Source organism: Mytilus trossulus, chromosome 1 (assembly GCF_036588685.1).
Source record: "Mytilus trossulus isolate FHL-02 chromosome 1, PNRI_Mtr1.1.1.hap1, whole genome shotgun sequence".
Classification (NCBI taxonomy): domain Eukaryota; kingdom Metazoa; phylum Mollusca; class Bivalvia; order Mytilida; family Mytilidae; genus Mytilus; species Mytilus trossulus.
The window spans coordinates 16,727,290-16,749,933 of NC_086373.1; the positions used below are offsets into that span (position 1 = coordinate 16,727,290).

Sequence of the window (22,644 nt, forward strand, 5' to 3'; positions counted from 1 at the left end):
AGACAGAACAATACTGTGGTACGATTAAATACCACTTGCTCAATTGATTGTTGAAATTTCGAAAGATTTTGATGCAAATAGTTTTATTAGCATCACAAATTAATGATTCCATTATGAACTGCTTTTATCCTTTCATATCAAACTAACATTGAGTATAGCAGTTTCTATATTTCTTTATAAAAACACAATGAAATTAGATTTTGGGTTATAGGATACGATCAAAAGTTCAAAGATGGCCGATGATCAAGAACAGGTGCGTTTGGACGACGGATAAATTTGAAAATTATGTGTTTTTGAAATGTTTCGGAGGCTGTAACACATAACACGTTTCATTTACACGGTCATTTTATTCGAATTTTAGTTAACTCTCGGTTTCTCATATTCTAAATGACTTTTCAAAAGAGTTTTGGATAATATATTTTTAGCTTTCACTGCAATTGAAAGATTTCAGGACAATTCGACCCAGAGCTAATCGCTCCAACTTTGTTTAATCTGTCCTTATTTTCTGACAACTCCATATGCTTATTGCCTTCTCATCTTACTAGGAGAGCAAGAGCTTTATCTTCCTAAACATGTCAATTAATCAACGTATATTCATTAAACATCTGACAATGTCTGACTCTGATGGTAAACACAGGTTTTCCCATTCACACTTACCTGCACATTTGTTTTTCTCACATCGACCATGTACATAAAAAAGTACCACAATGCGCCTGTTTTTTAAAGGAAGAAGAAGACTATATCTATGTATGAATGTATGAACACACTTCTCCCTAACCTTAAGGTTCATGTGGACCCTATGGCTAAAATGGCCGTATTTTCACCTCAAAATTTTCTCTGAGTACAGGCAAACCTGTGCATCTGGAAAAGTTTTAAGGCATAGCATGCCCTAGATAAATAGAATTCAAATGCATTGTATGATTTAGAAAATTCATAACTTAACTGGATTTTGCCATACACTTTTTTCGTCTCTGCAGAAGGTGATAAAAGTAACAAACAGTTGAGTTTACCTTGATATGGTCCACTCAGGTACACAGTTTAAATAACCAATTATTGTCAGGTATCTATTGTCCATCTAATGTCCATGTCAATTAAAAATGCTCACTTTAATTTTTACCTGAGGGGAAGTTCTCAAACCTGTTTCCCAACTTAGTTTATTTTGGCACCTTCTGGAGGAATGAAAAAAAGTGCACGGCGAAATCCTTGTAAGTTTTTATTTTTCTAAAACATAAAACATACTTAAAATTCATTTATCTAGGGCATGCTATGGATGAATTTTTTTACAGATGCGCAGGTTTGTCTGTACTCAGAGTAAATTTTGAGGTGTAAATACGGCCATTTTAGCCATAGGGTCCACATGAACCTTAAACAGGTTGGGAACAAACCCCCTGGATGGTGATTATACCTGTATAGAGGGATAAACCTTCTATAGAGGGATAAAATTTTTGTTTAGACTGGATTTAAATTAAAATAGGACAGAATGGCATTCTCTACTTATTATGGCAGTAACCTGCAACAGTTGATGCACCAATTGATGTACAAATGTACTTAGATTCCCAACCTGTTAAAAGATGCCGTTAATACATTGACAAATATGATGTTAACAATATTTTATTAAGGAACAAATAAATAAATTAGAACTTAAATGAAATAAATGGATGGGAAAGCAAGTGATTTGTCCAAATTCACAAATTATCTGCCTCATAATAAGCCCTTATTTTAGTCAAAAGTCCTGAACATGCATGACATATTTGCCACTGGACATTGAGCAACCGACTTTAAGTCAATAATGGTCAATCAGGTCAAAGTATATAGATTATATTTTTTTTTATCAATATGTATGATATGATTTGACACAATTGAAACTGGGAGTGGTTTCTTATCAATCAAGAGATACACTTTCAACATGTTCAACATGTTCAATTGTTCTCTAAATAGTTGGATTTTCATTTGAAAATTTTAATTATGTGTATTGTACATGTTGTATATGTTTTTTTTTTTTTATTAAAGCAAGTACCAGTGCAAAATGTGGAAGAGCCACTTGATCTTATTAGACTGAGTTTAGATGAAAGAATTTATGTGAAGATGAGAAATGAGAGAGAACTTCGAGGAAGGCTTCATGTAAATATCTTAAAAAGTATTATACCACCCACACCAATATGTTGAGAAAAGTATTTATAACCTATCTACATGTATAAGTTTTTCAACTCCAAATTAATGCCTTTCCTGAATCTCCACTACAAATTTTCCAATTTTGTTTGTTTATATTGCTTTTGTGTAAAGATTGCAGCCTATTGAAATGAATAGACCACTTTCGAGTTCATCCGTCACCGGAAAAAACTCGTCAATTATACGCACCTTTATGACGTCATTTACCAGATAGAGGGGGTCGCGAGTATCCATGCACTATTTACGTTCATCAAGCGCCTTAGTGATCGTCATTGTGTAGGATAAACTAGAAATAATGGTTGTTCTGTAGGTACTTAATGACGATTCCCTAATGACAGCAATGCTGGTTGTCAATTTTGAGAATTCAATTTGCCGAATAATTCGTACAATATAGAATTATAGTTTTCCAACCACTCGCTCAACATTTGAACGGAAGTGACGACGCCCCTAAACGCACAAATGGCGGTAATAAAGGTGCGTATAATTGACGAGTTTTTTCCGGTGACGGATGAACTCGAAAATGGTCTATTGATTTCTATTTCTTCAAAGGTTTATCACTAACTCTGATATATAGTTCCAACTAACTAGTGCAGTGAAGTGATCATTATTTAGATCCTATGAAGTTAATGTCATGCAATTAATTGATGATAAGTTATAATTTTACTTTGATATTTAGTTACAATGTACAATATGACATGTATGATGAGTTTTTGAATTACCATTCCTGTCAACAAACAATTTTTTTTTATTGAAGATTACATAGTAATTCATGATGTATGCACTTTTTATAAGAATAGGTTCAACTGCAAATGAACAGTCATGATCAATCATGAACAAAAAATTTCAATTAGCGATTTACCTTCTTCAGGAACACTAAGAGCAGAATATTTTAAAGCAAGGATGTATAATAATCCAGAGACAGTTGAAGAGCTATATTATTACCAAAAAGGTTCTAAATTTAATAGCCAAATCATGATTATTATTTAAACATGTATTCCCTAATGCTAAAAGGAAACTTATTTACAGTGGGTAATTTCTTTCTATATTTATAGGCATATGATCAACATTTGAACATGATAATGGGTGATGTTGAAGAAACTGTTACAACAGTGGAAATTGACGAAGAAACTTATGAAGAAATATATAAAGTAAGTTTTTTGTTGATTATGAAATCAATGTATTATTATTTTATCAATTATAACTTGTTCATTAACTTTTAAAACTTGTAAAGTTGAAGAGAATTGTAAACAAACAATTAAAAGGTAGTACACAACAGTTTAAAAACACTATATAGAAAGCAAAAGCTTATAAAACACAAATCCCACTTAAAATCTTACCATGTTCTCAGGTGCCGCAGAAGGGAAGCAGATCCTGCATCCATACATAAATTACCTTTGGAAAATACATTACACTTCATTTAGATTAGTATTACTAAGCAGTCAACACTGAGGTTGTGAGTTCAAACCTAGATCATGCGTGTGCATTGAACTTAAATTTTAATTGACTAGGATTGTCAGTTTTTCGTAAAGAAGATAAGTGGTTTTCTTCATGCACTCCGGCTACCTCCACCAATAAAAACTGTCTGCCACGAAATAACCCAAAAGCAGGGCTAAAAAGTGGCGTTAAAAAACAAAAATAAAAAAACAACATTTTGATTACAAATAACAAAAACCTACAGAATTAAGTGTTCAACTTATTCTCATATCATCCTGTCTACAAATGTTAAACCTATTGTCTATTTCTTTTTGTGTTTTCAAAAAATTTGATGTGTTATTCTTTTTATTTGATTTCAAATGTTTATTTGTTTTTTCAGTCAACAAAGAGAAATATCCCAATGTTGTTTGTTCGTGGTGATGGTGTCATCCTGGTGTCTCCACCTATGAGAACTGGAACATAATGTTATCAACGATGATTAGAAGACCAATAGAACTGTCAACTTTTTTTATTTAGTACGATGTCTCAAGCTGAGATGCTAAATGTATGTGTTCAAGGATAATGTAGATATCAAAAGTCATTGTATTGCCTTTCTGTACTGAAACAGTAAGATGACCACATTCAAATATTTACTCATTGGTGCAGCTGTAATGTTGAAATAAATTGCAATCATTCTTCACAGTATTTAGTTGTTAATATGACAAAACTACCAAAAGAAATTCTTTATTGGAGTTAGGTTAAATCATAAATTGCACAAGACATACCACCCTGAAAATTAGAGATACATCTTTCTTCTTTTTTTGGAGTTATTGCCCTTGAAATATTTATTTTTTATAAAACAGGACATTTTCCAGTAATCAGTCACTAACTCAAAAGTGTTTTGAGCAGTTTTCTTGGAACTTAGAGTGGGGTGCTCATTTTCACCATATCTTTCCATGTTTTCTGCAGTTTATGTCCAGGTCTTTATGTTTTTGAAGTATACTGATATATCTACATGAAAGTAACTTCTAATGCATAATATTCTTAGCTTGAAAACTATATTGTTTGACAAAAAATCATCTGAAAAGTTAGATTAAAGGGTGTTTGAAATTTCCTGATATTTTGTCAAAGGGGAACACATATTCCCCGTTTTCACACATCTATTTAAAACCAAATAACGGCAGTTGTACACAATAATTATCAAATCAATTTTATTAAAGATGAATAGCAGACATTTCAAAGGTGTAAAGAACTGAAAATAAGGGCAATCAATAAAAGAATTACTAAGAAATACTTTTTTGAAATCATGTTTGGCATTCAGGAAATTGGCTGAAAACCATTGTCCATTTTAGGTTCTCTGCGGCAAGTGCCAAAATTTGTCTTGTTATAAAAATATAATTTACTGGCATATTTGTTCAATTTCTGCCATCCTTTGAAGTTTTTACACCTCAAAATCATAAAATGGCGAAATTGTGTCCCTGGCAAATATATGTGCCCCACTCCTGATGACCAGTTTATATCTATTAAAGTAATGTCCCTTTATTTATTTTTTTCATAAATTTCTGATATGCCTTTGAGTAGTTATGGAACTTTATTTTTTTTTTAATGGAATTTAAGTTAATAGACTTAAATTCAGTTATCGCCGGGGCCACTCACGGATTGTGTTTCATGTTTTAGATTTACCCGACATGAGTGACGTTATATTCTGTGACGTCATTTATTCCTTTTTAGAACTTCATCGCAGCAAGCAAGATGTTTAAATTTTGTAAGCGGTAAACTTGAAAATTGAAATGGTAAAGTAAACCGTGTAAGAATTTGTATGGTTATAACCTGACTTATGCTTCTAATGTGATTAAAAGTAATCTTAGAAAGAATTCGTTTTATAGATCGTCAATTTTTAACCATATGGCATCGCCACGTGGAGAGCACATGGAAAGACTGAATGAAAAATTCATTGGTCTCATGAAGGGATTATTCGTTTTCATTTTTATAATTATTTAATTTTTACAAGTGTGAGTAATGGTTGCAAGATGCAACATTGTCCTAAGATTTGCAGATTATAATAATGTTTACCAGGCGTCATTGTATATTTCTACATAAAATTAGATGCACGAGCCACAAGTGTTTTTATTTTAAATTTTTTTTTTATATATATTACTTTGATCTCATATCTTATACTATTGAAATTGAGTATTGACAGATCGTCAAGTGCCTATGTGTAAGCCTAACAAAGGTATACATCGGTAATTGTGTATCTAGATCTTTCATAGCACATATACAGAAAATATTCCATGAAAGGATATGAACGTAAAAGGGACGTACTCTTTGGGTCGAAGGACCCAGGTTCATAACCGGAAGTTCAACTTTCGATACAAATAAACAAAAATCTTGGAAATCTTGAACAGAGACCATACTCGGAGTTAAGAAGCAGTAGCCAAAAGAAATCATTGCTAAATGTTAGCTTGCTGGTGGATTTAAGCAAATATTATCATCTGTATATATCCGGCTATACATTTTGCGTGTACCTACACATTTGTGTACTAAAAATTGTCAACAGGTCAAGAGTCGTTCACCACAGTGACATCTACAAATGTATACATTTTATAGTTACTACTACTCTCTAGACTAGACTAGGTCGATATGGTATGAATAGTCAGTTAGATCAAGAATTTAGCCATATGTCAACAGGCCACAGCTCGAATTATTGTTGTAATAACGAATCCGTAATAACTCAATTATACACTAATATTACACTATGTTACTATCAACTGACTATTGATTTTAGTTTATATAAATCTGTATATATACTAATTTTGAATTATTTTTAAATTATTGTAACTATTATTGACACAACCACATGTATGAGTATACATAATTTTTAATTGTTATTGTTTCTTTGTACAGTTATTTGGTTTTGTTATGTCAATGCTACATTGTATGTAGCATGGGGAAACTAATATTTACTTTTTGTTGAGTTGTAGCACATGTTGGGTGGATCAAGTAGAGACCTTGCTTGGCCACAGAACACGGCCAAGGATTGTAACAGTTGGACCAGAGACTTGGACAACAAGGCCACACCAGTTTTTTACAAATGGGTTACCAGACTGGACTGGATTCACGACTCATCACGCCACTAACTTAACTGCTTTGGTCACATACATTTGTACATTGGATCATCATCGATGTTATTTATGCTAACCCCTAGAGCTTCGCATTGGTATGATTCAGTTGAAAAATTTTCAGGTAATCGTCAGATTTTTTAGTTAAAAGCAGTATATTACTTTTAAGTTAAACCAACTCATGTACAAATGTACATGTGATTCCAACATATAACAAACTTATTTATATAGATTAAGACAACTTTTTGTAATCTTTTGGGTAGGATTGAAAAGATTTGTGTAACGTTTATATCTCAGTTTCTAAACTTAAAATTGCTGAATGTGTTACGTTTACAATTTTTTATGGCCATACAATGATGGGATGCCACATCATGTGCTTTAAATAAATTTTTTTTTGTAAATATGGGGTTACATTCTATATAATTGTTATATAATATATTACTTTGAAACTTTTAAATGTTGTTTGGTATTTATCACTTTTTGAATGGAGGACGCTATCGATTTATATAACATAATATCAATATTTATCTTGTTTAATAACCTGATAAATAAAAAAGATTTTTTTGTAATGTTAAATTCTTTCTTATTATAAGTAATTGGATAACTATATTTGGTATGTGCGTACCTTGCAGGTCCTCATGTCTGTCAGACAGTTTTCACTTGACCTCGACCTCATTTCATTCATCAAGGTTAGTTGGTGGTCAAGTCCTATCTCAGATACTATAAGCAATAGGTCTAGTATATTCAGTGTATGGAAGGACTGTAAGGTGTACATGTCCAACTGGCAGGTGTCATCTGACCTTGACCTCATTTTCTTGGTTCAGTGGTTATAGTTAAGTTTTTGTGTTTTGGTCTGTTTTTCTTATACTATATGCTATAAGTCTACTATAATTGGTGTATGGAATGATTGTAAGGTGTACATGTCTAGCTGACAGATGTCATCTGACCTTGACCTCATTTTCATGGTTCAATGGTTATAGTTAAGTTTTTGTGTTTTGGTCTGTTTTTATTATACTATATGCAATAGGTCTACTATAATTGGTGTAGGCAATGATTGTAAGGTGTACATGTCTAGCTGACAGGTGTCATCTGACCTTGACCTTATTTTTTATGGTTCAGTGGTCAAAGTTAAGTTTTTTTAGTTTTGGTCTATTTTTCTAATACCTTGTGAATTAGGTCAACTATATTTGGTGTATGGACATATTTTATGATCCTCATGTCGTATACGCTGGTTTTATTTGACTTTGACCTCATTTGCATGGTCAATTGCTAAGTTTTAAGTGTTTGTGTGTTTTGGTCTGTTTTTCTTTATTTATAAGCAATAAGTCAACTATATTTGTTGTATTGAAGAATTGTTAGCTGTACATGTCTGCCTGGCATGGTTCATCTGACCTTGACCTCATGTACATGGTTGATTGATCAATGTTTCCTTTTCTTGGTTAATGTTGAGTTTATGTGACAGTTGTAATAAAGCTTTATATTTAGGGTTGACTTAGGTCTAGGCATGGAAATGTTTTTTGTGGTGGCATTTTGTCGCATGTTAAACGTTAACTCAGAATATACATGTATAATGAAACTGTAAGGATCCAACATAATTTTAATAAACTTGTGGTGGTATTGACACAGGTAGTTCTAGAGTGGGTCTTTGCCAATGAGATGTAGAACATGACCAGATGGAGTGTGAAATTCATCATTCTTAAGTAAGGATGGTTGCAATTTAGACCAATGCACTGGACTTGTGCTGCTATAGAATTTACAACTATTTATTGCCTTTATAATAAGCTGTCGGGTTGCCTCATAAAATATTATGATTCGATCAGATCAGAACTTTTTCACTGGATGTTTTTCACTTGTCACTCTTAACCTGCTTGAAATGAATTCTTAAACATCTTTATATTATTGGTTGATATTATACTATAATATACTATATTTTATAATATACAAATACAATCAACTATTTTATGGTTTGCTGTAGTTTTGGTAAGTATTTTTATCTGTGTAGGTAAATATGTTTTGAACAGTGTTCACAAAACTTCATCTAGATTATTTAACATATTTTATGTACCAGTTGTACTTTAAATAAAATTATCTATTTATCTATCTAGACATTATCATATATATGGACCAAGTTGTACGTTCAGTAAACTATCTATCTATATATGTACCAAGTTGTATGTTAAATAATATCTATCTATCTATCTAGATTATTTAATATATATATATGTACCAAGTTGTACGTTAAATAAAAATACCTATTTATCTATCTAGACATTATCATATATATGGACCAAGTTGTACGTTCAGTAAAATATCTATCCATCTATATATGTACCAAGTTGTACGTTAAATAATATCTATCTATCTATCTAGATTATTTAATATATATATGTACCAAGTTGTACGTTAAATAAAAGTATCTACCTATATGAGTTATCTCATATCTGGTTCACAGCTTTGCAGCGAACCGCCCTTTTTATGGCGGTTGACAGAGTCTCTGTTTTCCTCCGTCAATGTGGCAGAATTCGCTGCATAGAATCTTAATGTTAACTATGAAATTTTAGGTTTTTGGATAATACAGACTACACTTGTGTATCCCACGGTGTTTTCTAAATTTTAAGCACCAGTGTATCCCAAGGTGCATTTCATATATATCTTCACATATATCTATCTATCTACCTGGTTGCCATATTATCTTCGGGTAACCGACCATAGATCTATCTACATATACATGGTCTATGGTCTATCTATCTATCTACAACATATCTTAGTATCTATCTACAACATATCTATCTACATGTATATATATTATATATTATATGAATCTATCATATTATGAATAAAAGCTGTGGCCAGATATCGCCAAACCATATATGTATTTTGTTTTAATGGCACCATCTGAGATAATGGAATTTAAGTTAATAGACTTAAATTCAGTTATCGCCGGGGCCACTCACGGATTGTGTTTCATGTTTTAGATTTACCCGACATGAGTGACGTTATATTCTGTGACGTCATTTATTCCTTTTTAGAACTTCATCGCAGAAAGCAAGATGTTTAAATTTTGTAAGCGGTAAACTTGAAAACCCGCCCTCCCACTCCTTTTTATTGAACAAGATACTGCTCTTTTGTATTTATTTTTCAGATTTTGTCGGTGATAGTGGTGATACAGATTTGACTGATGATGTTAACTCGTTTGCTGTTGAGAAAAGTGATTTTTATTTTTGAACTTTGAGCATCATAAATATATTCCCGTAAATGGCAGAATTCGCTGCATAGAATCTTAATGTTAACTATGAAATTTTAGGTTTTTGGATAATACAGACTACACTTGTGTATCCCACGGTGTTTTCTAAATTTTAAGCACCAGTGTATCCCATGGTGCATTTCATATATATCTATCTATCTACCTGGTTGCCATATTATCTTCGGGTAACCGACCATAGATCTATCTACATATACATGGTCTATGGTCTATCTATCTATCTACAACATATCTTAGTATCTATCTACAACATATCTATCTACATGTATATATATTATATATTATATGAATCTATCATATTATGAATAAAAGCTGTGGCCAGATATCGCCAAACCATATATGTATTTTGTTTTAATGGCACCATCTGAGATAAAGTGATGGGTCTATCTTTTTTGTCTCGCCTTATCAAAGTATCACATATGAGTGGCATATTGTACATCAGCATCAGTGTTTTTAATTGCAACTTACAAAATTGCTGAACTTTGTGTTTATAAAAATAAAAAGATGTGGTATGATTTCCAATGAGACATCTCTTCACAAGTGACCAAAAGACACAGAAATTACCAACTGTAGGTCACAATGTGCAACCTTCAACAATGAGTATTATCCATATAGTATAGTCAGCTTTAAAAGTCACCAAAATGATAAATGTAAAACAATTCAAATGAGAAAAGCAAGTACCTGATTTATGAACAAAACAATTAACAAAACAAATATGATAAGCAGCAACAAACGACAACCACTGAATTACAGGCCCCTGACTTAGTACAGACACACACAGAGTGTTGTTGGGTTAAACTAGTTTGAAGGTGCCAACCCTTCACTAACCTGGGACAGTGGTGTAACAGAACAAACTATAAAATCAGTTGATATGGACTCATCAGATGGATAAAGAGCAGAAATACATAAAAAAAAAAAACCACACAGAATGAATGTGTCGGGGTACTTATACATCCCCAAAACAAAAAGGTACAAAGTACAGATTTTAGTGTATCTACAGTTACTGAAAGTTAGTTCAAAACCAATAAACAGATGACTGCTAATGGTAAGTCAACGATATTTGGTATGCAGTTGTATTTTTCTTGACTCATTTCATTTTCATTAAAATTATTTGTCCCTACCCCGAAGTCCAGGTCTTTTGACTTTTGCCTAGTTTATTTATAATAAATACCAATTGGGTTTCTGACATTTTAATTACTAGAATTGAGAAACACAATCCACGACAAACTAGTGGTGAACTCAGGAAACTCTTTAAAGTCAGCAGTTTGCGTTCCTCAGGTGGCACCAATTTTATTTGCTCATGTTAATCACAAATCTTGGGATAAGTGGCATTTGTTTTAAGCTCACCTGGCCCAAAGGGCTAAGTGAGCTTTTCTCATCACTTGGCGTCCGTCGTCGTCCTTCATCGTTAATTTTTACAAAAATCTTCTCCTCTGAAACTATTGAGCCAAATCTAGCCAAACATGGCCAAAATCATTAATAGGGTATCTAGTTTAAAAATTGTGTACGGTGACCCGGCCAACCAAAAAAGATTGCCGCCATGGCTAAAAATAGAACATAGGGGTAAAATGCAGTTTTTGGCTTATAACTCAAAAACCAAAGCATTCAGAGCAGATCCGACTTGTGTAAAATCATCAGGTCAAGACCTATCTGCCCTGAAATTTTCAGATGAAACGGACAACCCATTTTTTGGTTTCTGCCCCTGAATTGGTAATTTTAAGGAAATTTTGCTGGTTTTTGTTTTTATCTTGAATATTATTATAGAAAGAGATAAACTGTTAATAGCAAAAAAGTTCAGCAAAGTAAAATTTACCAAAAAGTCAACAGGACCAAAATGGGAGTTATTGTATATAGTAAATTTTGTGTCGTTGTTCTCCGCTTATATTTAATGCGTTTCCCTCGGTTTTAGTTTGTTACCCCGATTTTGTTTTTGTCAATGGACTTATGAGTTTTAACAGCAGTATACTACTGTTTCCTTTATTTATAAAACAAACTGACAGAGGATCGATAACGATGGAAATCCACAACACAACAGTGATAACATAACACCTCTGTTCTATTTGTAGTACTGACTGCCATGTTGTTAATTCTACGATATATACTGAGATTACTATAACACAACGTGATCAGTGCAGTAGTACCTACTATAATTAGTGGAGCGGCGGAGAGGACAATTTCAGAAATTTAAATTACCCAAATACCTCATGGATTTTTAATAGCTCATTGGAAAGCTGAAATCATGTACTTTTTGTCAAAACAACGTTATATCTAACTTTTGTGAAGGTAGTCCGTGGTATACAAATTTGAAGCCTAATGAAAACCAGTAGCATAATAACCTTGATATTTCACCTAGACAAATAGCATTTCTTGAACACTTTATGATAAAAGTTTTTAAAAGAGTATCCGAAATGCATAGTTTATAAATCAAACAATAAAAATTTGCAGCCGTGCTAAATTTCCTTTCATTTTTCAAGGATTAGACATGTCACTGAGTTTTCCTTAAATGAACTTTCTCAATACAAGATACCTTTTGATATAATATAGTTATTGGAGTGCTAAACTACACAATGAGAGCAAGCATTTTGAAGAAAATATTCAAACATTAAGACATGATCGTTTTGGTACTAGTATCCATGATGAGTTTAATTTCATAAAAAATGAAGCGTGGAAAAAAAACATAGCAAACCACAAAATAAAGCTATTAAATATTGTAACAAGAACTATTTTCGTGATATTTCATCTGTGTCATCAGCTATGTCAGCGGATACTGACTGCTGATTATTACAACTTCCTACATTTTTGCAGAAACATACATCAGTGCAAGGAAGACCCTGCTCCTTGCAAACACATGCTTCCTTGCATGCTTTTTCCCCTTATACGAACAAATAAGATCTTGTAGAAAGTCTGATGCCATTTGTCCCTCAAAGAAAACTGACTCTAACTTGTCATTTTGTGCAGTTTTCCAACCAAAAGCACATGGGGAGCCATTATTCGGTTTGGCCAAATCTGCCGACACCCAAACTTTGCTTCGCCAAATTGCACGCAGTACGTGTTGCTTAAATACGGATTAACATGGCGGAAGCTTTATAAGACTTTTATCTTTATTAATAGCCAACTGATGTCTCAGCAAATTTAAATCGTTGCGATATTTCTTAAATTTGCACTTTGAGTCGTATAAAGCCGCAACTACCGCACTATCAACATCATCGTTTGTTAAGGCTGCAAGATTACTGAAAGGACTTGGTTTTGTTCTCAGGAGGTTGAATACCAACTTTTTTTGTTATTTCAGCATTCGCAACACTAGTCAAAAACCTCCGACCCTCGTCATACTTGACACAGAAACCATGTGCATTTAAATTTTCAATCAAAGACTTTGATCCAAACTCATGATATAACTGTACTGCAAGACCAAGACTAAATGGAGTAATTACGTTACTACAATTTGACACCAGGCACTCTGCGAGAGCAGCACATTTTCTTCAAATATCATGCGAAATATCCATTGATACTGAAGAAAATGTTTCAAAAGACTTTTTGTCAAGAAGCCAAGTACTAAAACTTATCACACTAGGTGGCAACATTATGTTGCCACCTAGTGTGATAAGTTTTAGTAATTTGCTTCTGACATTTCCAATGATACTTCGTCATTTGCAGGATAATAATCCCCGGTAATGTATACATTTTCTGTTTTTTGTCTTAATATTGAGGCGGCTGCATAAAGTATATGCATATAGGTTTGTTCATTGGTTTTGGTGGAGCTACATGTACTCAAGTCGGCTTTTATCTCAAGCAATTTTAATTCTGCTTTGATGCTATTAGCTGCCTTAACAGCGTCACCAATGGAAATGTCGCTAGCAAATACAATACTAGATTTACCTTGTCCTTGTTGAGCAAAAAATACAATGGCATCCTTGTGCTTCTCAGGTTTAGCCTTAAGCTTGGAGGAATTACAGTAGGTCTTACTTATTTTATCAGGTAAAAAAGACTGGTACATTTTCAAGAGTGATTACAATAAAAGAGACCTTTTGTAACAAATGAGGTCTCTGTTTATAATTTCAACCACTCTTTCAAATGCCAAATCATACGCTGATTTATCAGTTGATTTTGGTCTATATGCCAAGTATGTAGTCAGACATGCTGCGTGATACACTGCTTTATTGAGCAAATTCTCGTTCTCTATTCGATTAATCATTTCAGCGTCGCATGCTCTAACAGCAGCATCTTTAAGATTGGCTAACCGTTCAGCAGATGAAATGGTATGTAATGTTTTCACCCTTTTATGTGACATTTTGCTGCAAATAATACACTTTGATGTATTGAGAGGGTGATAATTATTTCCAGGCATCAAAGAATAAGATAAATCGTAATTTATATCTGGTGTTTCCTTTTCAGCTGAAGAAAAGCTTTTAAAACATGACCTATGGTACCTAAATACGGGTAATTCACTAGATATTTCATTGCAGAATTCATTAAAAAAAAACCTGAACAAATCATCACGTCTCTTTGCTGCAGCATTTATCAGGCTTTTTCTTTCAGATTCCGTTGATGTTATTAAATTTTCAGCATCAACAGAACTGCAGATTATGCAATTGTCAACACCAACTTCCAATCTTTTTTTTTGGCATCCGTTGGGAATAGTTTTAATGAGACTGATAAATTGTCCATTTGATGAAATAAAAAACAAATCAAACACACCTGAAAACCAAACAAACCCTACAATGATATTCACTTTTCTCGTTGAATTCAACAAAAACTAATACACAACAATACCAAACAATATAAAATAATCACAAAGCTTCGGAAATTATAAAATGAAAAAGAAATATGCTTGAAAACGACAACAAAATTGCTAAATGTTGGACTATAAATAGAAACCACAACAATGTCGGTAAATTTGTGACAAATATTCGGACTTGAAATCTCGATAAATAGCAGATATTTAGCCAAATATCTATCTTATAAGAAATTAATTGCAAAAAGTAAATCGAGTCGATTGTAGTATTATACGGCGGCTTTATTATTGTGCCTTTAAAATACACCTATACTGCACGTGCAAGTAATGCTAGGTGAAAAACGATGATTTTTCAGTGTTATTTTCAACCATATTCAGATGCATTGTGCTTTCCATATAGGACTATTTGAAAATGCTCTTAAATTGTAGGACGTTCAAGAATAACTATATTTACCAATTTCGTTCACAAATTATTTTTTAGAACGTGTTTGATATGAAATATGAGTACCTAATCAGCAGTGGGATATACGATGCAAGTTGGGTAACGTCAGTTAAGGCTATTTTTAACGTAATTTGTACCACATTTGATTTTGACGACAAACATTTTTCAGAAGTTGAATAATCGATAGACATTTTAAGCCGTTAAAATCCCATGAGGTATTTAGGTAATTTAAACTCGTTAACTAAGCGACTTTTTTAACTTTCGCCGCTCCACTAAATTACTAGTTTCGGTAAACATATTTATATTTTAAGTTTGATTAACATTAAAACAAAAAAGTCAAAGTCGAGGATATGGAAAATCTGGAAAGGCGGTAAAACTTAGAACCCTTAACCTGTAAAATGTGTTTAAAATAGGAGAATACGATATCAAAAGTGACAATCGAAAGCCTCAAGTCGTAAAAAAACACATCACCATGCACACAAAGATAATAAGAAAATCAACAACACTCCACTAAATACAAGACAGATATCTATAGACTGAGCAGCTTTAGCTAAACCAAAACTCAGGTTTAACTTTGATGTTCTGAAAGAGTAGACATGCAGCCCCTTGTTCACCTTTGGCTAGTTTTGTTGCATACATATTCCTATATTATCATACAAACCAATAAAATAAGAACAAACATCACATACGTCAGAAGGAATCAATACCAAAAACCCAGTATGATAATATCCGGCTAAAGCATTGAATTACATGCGAACCAATGAGATAATAGAGAGGTACGAAATCGATTTCCCTCGATGGAGCGATAGAAAAGTCTTAGAAAACAATCTAAGAAAACACGTTTCCACATTCACAGTCTTGATTTCTTATCCTGGTTGAGTTACATTTTTTTTATCATTTTCTGTCATTTATAAAAATAAACAGGACTGATATCAGGTGCTTCGGAAGTGTAATTGAAAAAAACTGGCATAAAATAAAAAACGAGATCACAAAATCAAGAGAAATAAAAAAAATTAAAAAAAAACACACTTTTGTGTATTTGTCTGTCTTGAATGTTCTTAAAAATTTAGAGTACTTCTGGAAAATTTTAAATATCAGTCTATTTCTGAAATGAATTCCACATACTTTTAATTTTTAACCCTTTATGACAACATTCCCCATGTGAAATTATAAAATTATTTTGAATAAACGACAAAATTTCTTCCTACGTGACGTTTAAATTTATTAAAGTCCGACACGCGAAGCAATGAATGTGTTTTTAATTTGATAGATGCGTTTGTGTTTTTGTTTGTTTGTAAAATTGTCTGTTTTAAGATTGTAACAGTGATGACTGCTGTGACCTTATTTTGACTACTAGTATTTTATTTATTATGTCTGTTTTGTTCACGTATTGTTGTAAATATAACGGAATTTGATGAGACTGTCGTACAAGTGAGAGGTTTACTGCTATAAGATCAGGTTCAATTCACCATTTTCCACATTTGACAATGGTTGTACCAAGTCAGGAATATACAGTCGTTGTCGATTCGTTTGATGTGTTTTGTCATTTGATTTTGTGATTAGAGACTTTCCGATTGAATTTTTTCTCGGAGTTAAGTTTTTTTATGATTTTGCTTTTTTCTTACATTTATTTGTACTGCAGTTCTGTCATGTAATGTTGACCTTTTAGTGTTATATTTTACATTGTCATAAAAGTGTGAGGTTTTACTAGCCACAAAACCAGGTTCAACTAATCATTTTTTCGTAAAATTGTCCTGTACCAAGTCAGGAAATGTGTCGTTTCTGTGTGTGTTACATCGTCGTTTGGTTTTTGTCGCACTTAAGTGTTTCTGTTGTTTCGTTGTTTCCCTCGGTTTTAGTTTGTAACCCGGATTTTTTTCTCTCAATAGATTTATGAAATTCGAACAGCGGTATACTACTGTTGCCTTTTTTCACCAAAGACTAGCATTATAACAAATCAAACATCTTTATATGTGTATTGGTTGATGATGAAACTACTACAACACATATGTCATAGTAGTCTCAGGTTGTTATTTGATTAAATGAATGGACGATTAAACATCTTTATACTTGAGGATTATGTTTTTGTTTGTATCTACTTAATTTTTATGTCATTTAATGATTTGGATACACCCACCACAAGAGGTTAAACAACCCATTCTTAACCTGCCATGTAGCTACATTAAATTGTTAGTTAAGTTCTTTAAAATATAATTTACCTTTCGTGTAAAACATATTCCTGTAATCATGTTCGTCATTAAAGAAAAACATTAACAGGTTGGTAACACGAAACGACAATTTATAAAGATAAGCATACATGAAACTTTTTTCATTTCCTTTTTGTAGCAATTAGCCTGCTGAAATAAATTGAATATATAGAATTAACTACCTTAAATGTTCTTAATGATTCATTGACGATATCTCCTCCAATACGTCAATCAATTCAAATTTACCTGAAAATGTGTATTTATCAGTTGCCAACAGACTTGTGGCTCCATTTCTTCTGGATTTTTCAAATTTTACATAAATGTTTTATTTTTTCTACTTAAGAAGATATTTTGCAAAGCCTGAATATAGTGTTTGGTTGAAATTTATAGTTATAGTCAACGATTTAGTTTGTCAGAAGAGATGGTAAATTGAGGTATTCAAAATTTTCAAAAACAAACAGAAAAGAGGAACTGAATATGGAAATTAAAAGAAGTCCAACAATTGAATTAAGGTTAGTTATTATTTGAGATATATGAGACATAATAATAAAAGGGATACCAATAAGTTGTCAAATATTTTAAATATTGTAAGGCAAAATGAATTGCACGATAACCAAAAGTAATGGTCAACTGTCCATTTACATTGGTTTTTTTTTTAAATTGACATCTATTGAATGGATATGTATGCATTTCAACAAAAAATGGTAACATACGATATTGATTTATTACTATGGGATACCATAAGGCATATTTTGTTAATAGTGAACAATAGGGTAAAATACATATTTGGAGGTAGACGTTTTCAATAAATGGGCGGCATTCTTATGGGAACTTAATACGCTATGCCAACATCTTCTTATTTTCATATGAATCAGAGTTTCTTCAGACAAGAAGATGAAAAAAGACAGATTTTTCAATTTCACTTTCGGATGTATTGGTGATGTTCTTTCCGTTAACAATCCGAACTTTTCTGATTGCGTTCCATTAATATATCACCCAGAACTTGAAATTAAAGAAACATCAGACCCGGCTCCCACCGCCTCATTTTTTTTACGTATACCTCGAATTTTACACAGTCATTTCAGTACAACAAATCTATGACAAACGAGATGTTTATATACGCCCGTAAAAGAATTGACGGGACGTATTATGGTATACAAATGTCCGGCGTCTGTCTGTCTGTCTGTCGGCCCATCTGTCTGTCCAGCGTCCACATATCGCACCGTAACTTGAGAACTGCTTATCCAAATTACCTACTTCACATGCATACATATTCAAACTTATACGGTACATAAGAGCTTGCTGCTCCTACTCAGAATGTATAAAACGTCACCAGTGTCTGAGCAGAAAGTTAATGAACCAGGGGTATGTAAAAAAACGTTTCGTTTTCTAAAACTGTTCATCAGAATTAAGGTACTAATACCTTGTTGATAAATATTCAGTATCAACCTCACAAATAATACACGATGGTCTTGAAGTTTAGACTCTGCGTACTGACGTTGTTTATCATCTTACTAACGTCTTAAAGTGTTCCTTTTTATGTCTTTGTTAATATTACTTTTGTTGTTTGGTATGTTTTTGATGATGTCCGTTTGTTGTGGCTGTATGTTCTTATGCATCCCGTCATTGTGTTGTTAGAATCATCTTTCATTTTTGCTTATATTGTTTGTCCGTGTGACTATTTAAGTTTCTTTGAAACATATGACGTGGCTTTTTATTCCAACATTCCGCCATTATTTAATTGTTCTATTATAAATTTTGAATTCTTTGAACGACAAAATGATTTCGTATCTTAACCTGTGTGACGTTTACATTCAAAGGACATGTTATGCATATACTATTAGTTAAATGACTTATGTATACACCAAAGATATAAAAAAAAGTCTCTTTTCTGCGGCTGTGTTTCTAGTTGATTACCAAATTGAAGGTGAAATGACAAGAACATATTACGTTTTTAAAGAAACAAGTTGGTTTAATGTATATTAAACCGCACTCTCCTCGATTCCATATTTTTAAAAAAACATTTTTCTTTAATCTAATGATATATTGCATCCTACGATTATTTGTGTTCATTAAAGAAATGTTTGTAAATATTTAAGCTCCATACCTGTCAGTTACCGGGGTAGAAAGTTCCATGAACTAAGCTTGATTGATTAATTCAGAAATGTCTTGTATGATCAAAGATCTGTTTGATTAGCGCTTTAAAATACGAGAACCTTTAATAATGTAAATATTGTGTAATTAAGCTTGGCATGAGATAAAAACATTATGATGCATGCTATTCAAACGGGCGTTTACGTATTTGATTTTGCATATACTAGTATATCGGTACAGGGTTCGAATCCATTCATTTAATATGGAGGGGAAGTCCAATCCAGGATAAAGAAGGTTTCCAAGTTTATGTCCCCATTTAAATGCATTGATCGTCTAACAACGAACCCCGAACCACATGTCGTTACTGTTGTTAGTTATCAAAGGTACCAGGATTATAATTTAGTACGCCAGACGCGCGTTTCGTCCACATAACACTCATCAGTGACGCTCATATCAAAAGAGTTGTTAGACTACACGAAACTTATGAAATTAGAAAAAAAAAATGTTTCTAGTGACTTGCATAAGTAACAAATATAATTTCTATTACTCAGAAAAGCTAATTGCCATATTGCATGCACTAGTCTCACACCTCTGCCTACCTGTTTCTTGTTCTTCTTGGTGTTTCACATTACGTGTAGTAGAAAGATTTATATAACTTCAACATGATCAGAGCATCATCCCCTTCACAAATAATACGAAAGATGTTCATCTGTTAATTATGTTTAAATACTGAGCACACTACACGTGCTTCTGGTATGATCTCGCAAGAAAAAACGTTACAAAATGAACAATACAAAATATCTGAAAGCATATGATAAAGTACATTAAGGGAGTTCGCTGCTCAGTTTCAAAATATGGAACTTTTAAAAACACTAGTTTATATTGATAGGAATCAAAAGAGCAAAAAATATATATAGGTCAATGTGCTTGTTTTCGAGATATAAGTCATTAACATTTTGGCTAGAAAATATTCTCTCTTGACTTTTCATAGCTTTATCATTGACAAGTTTAAGTTCTCAAAAACTATTAAAAAATAATTAAAATTAAATAAGACTTTTACATATGCCTTATCATTATACATGTAACAGATTTGTAAAAAGAAAAATGTAGGTCAATGGGCAAATTTTTAAGGCGTTCAAATGGATAGAAACAGAGGATTCCTAAAATCTGACAAAAATCCCAAAACATGACAATTAAGCGAACTTCCTTAACAGAATAACTAAATTCGTTAAATATCAATTGCACAGGTATTATGATAATTTGAATTGTGTGATTTGTAACACGAACAATAAAACAATTTAATACATAAAAACGCATCAAAGATACATAAATTATCTCTGACGCTCGTATCAAAACAGTTCGAAACAAAACTGGAAGAAAAAAGTAAAATCGCAAAAATACTGAACTCCGTGGAAAATTCTAAACGGAAGGTCCATAATCAAATGGCAAAATCAAATTATAAAACACATCAAACGAATGTCCAACAATTGTTATATTCTTGACTTCGTACAGGCATTTTTGAATGTAGAAAATGGTGAATTGAACCTGGGTTTATAGCGCTAAACCTTTCACTTGTATGACAGTCACATCTTATTTCATTATAATTACAACGATGCACGAACAAGGCGAAGTTGTAGAAAAACGAAAATTCTAAACATTGTTGTGTCATTTAAGGCGAAGGCAATCTATAAATGGGTAGGTAAACACTTTAGCATTGCGATTAATCATCATTTTATAATCAATAAACTCATCATAGATACCAGGATTGATTTATTTTATTTACGCTAGACGCGCGTTTCGTCTACAAAAGACTCATCAGTGACGCTCGAATAAAAAAAGTTAAAAAGGCCAAACAAAGCACGAGTTTGAAAAGCATTAAGGACCAAAATTTCCTAAATGTTTGGTCAAATAAAGCTAAGTTTAATATCTATTCCTGAGGTAGAAACGCATTAGTATTTGAAAAATAGATATACCGAACATTTAACATATCAATGTTATTTCAAAATATAGCGTGCTGACTACGGGACAGATGATAACATCAGTCTTGAAACGTAAATATTCATAAAAAAAATATCAGGTTTATAGTTTTGTACGCTAAACGTACGTTTCGTCTGTACATGATTCACCAGTGACGCTCGTATCAAAAAAGGCTTAATAATATACAAGTAGATATTGAATTGTAATGAAGTATTTTATATTAGTATACTCGACAAAACAATCAGGACGAAAAATATCTATAATTCATCACATTTCATGTATTTTTTATTGGTCTATTTCCTAGCTTTAGTAATTTTTGAAATACATTTTAAATCAATTTGAACAACGGATTGTATCTCTCTCATCATGCAAAGCTTCGATTCTTTATTCTATACTGTATGTTTTTTTGTCTTTGGTTTAAACAGCTCCTGAACGCTTAAATAAGGCTTTAACGTTTCAAATATTTTGGCTTCGAACAAGACTAAAGAGACATTGATTGCCCAAATGCGTATCTTGTGCAATTAAATGTGTACAGATTATGTTATATAGATTAAAAATTACAAAACAAACCAGTTATTTTGGTTGATAATGTACATAGTATATAACATTAGCTAGACATTTTCTTCATACAATGTAGTTCACAAAGAAATTTGTATCCATTTGTTATAAGAAAAAAAAACCTCACTCAATACCAAGAAAGAAATACTAATCAAGGATTTTTTTTTTTTGAAAAGAGATGAGATGTCGGTTCATTCTATCAATACAATCTTTAGTATCGAACAATTTTTATGTTTAGTATAATTAACGAAAACAACTTTGAAAAGTATGGATAGGTTGTCGGTTTCACTGGTTGGAAAGCAACTGATACTATATTCGAAACTTTTCTCAACCTTGGTGAACGATGGTTCATCTATTGCTCGATAGTTAGTTTTCTTTGACATATAACGAAACATATATTGCTTTTTTTCTGAAAATCAGCGCGTTGTTATACAATTATTGTATTTTCATATTTAATCCTAAAGCTTATGTGACTTCATAATTAACATTATTAAGAAAAAGTTGGAACCAGCAGATCGACAAGCTATCTATTTAAAGTCACTTTTTGCCAAAAGCGGCTTATCAAAAAAATTGAGAATGGAAATGGGGAATGTGTCAAAGAGACAACAACCCGACATTAGAACAGACAACAGCAGAAGGTCACCAACAGGTTTTCAATGCAGCAAGAAATC

The 22,644-nt window shown here is 32.4% G+C and overlaps 1 protein-coding gene and 1 long non-coding RNA gene across 2 annotated transcripts; both read left to right on the forward strand.

Moving 5' to 3' along the window:
* The first annotated feature begins 188 nt into the window (after positions 1 to 188).
* Positions 189 to 4,284, forward strand: LOC134716834 (U6 snRNA-associated Sm-like protein LSm3). Its single transcript, XM_063579848.1, has 4 exons — positions 189 to 253; positions 2,011 to 2,121; positions 3,222 to 3,317; positions 3,983 to 4,284. The coding sequence occupies exons 1-4, from the start codon at positions 233 to 235 to the stop codon at positions 4,064 to 4,066; spliced, it is 312 nt and encodes a 103-aa protein (XP_063435918.1). The 5' UTR covers positions 189 to 232; the 3' UTR covers positions 4,067 to 4,284.
* A 2,277-nt stretch (positions 4,285 to 6,561) lies between these two features.
* LOC134716843 (uncharacterized) lies at positions 6,562 to 10,299 on the forward strand. The gene is made up of 2 exons (XR_010106885.1): positions 6,562 to 6,825; positions 9,844 to 10,299. It is a non-coding gene; the product is annotated as an uncharacterized LOC134716843 (long non-coding RNA).
* Positions 10,300 to 22,644: the final 12,345 nt, after the last annotated feature.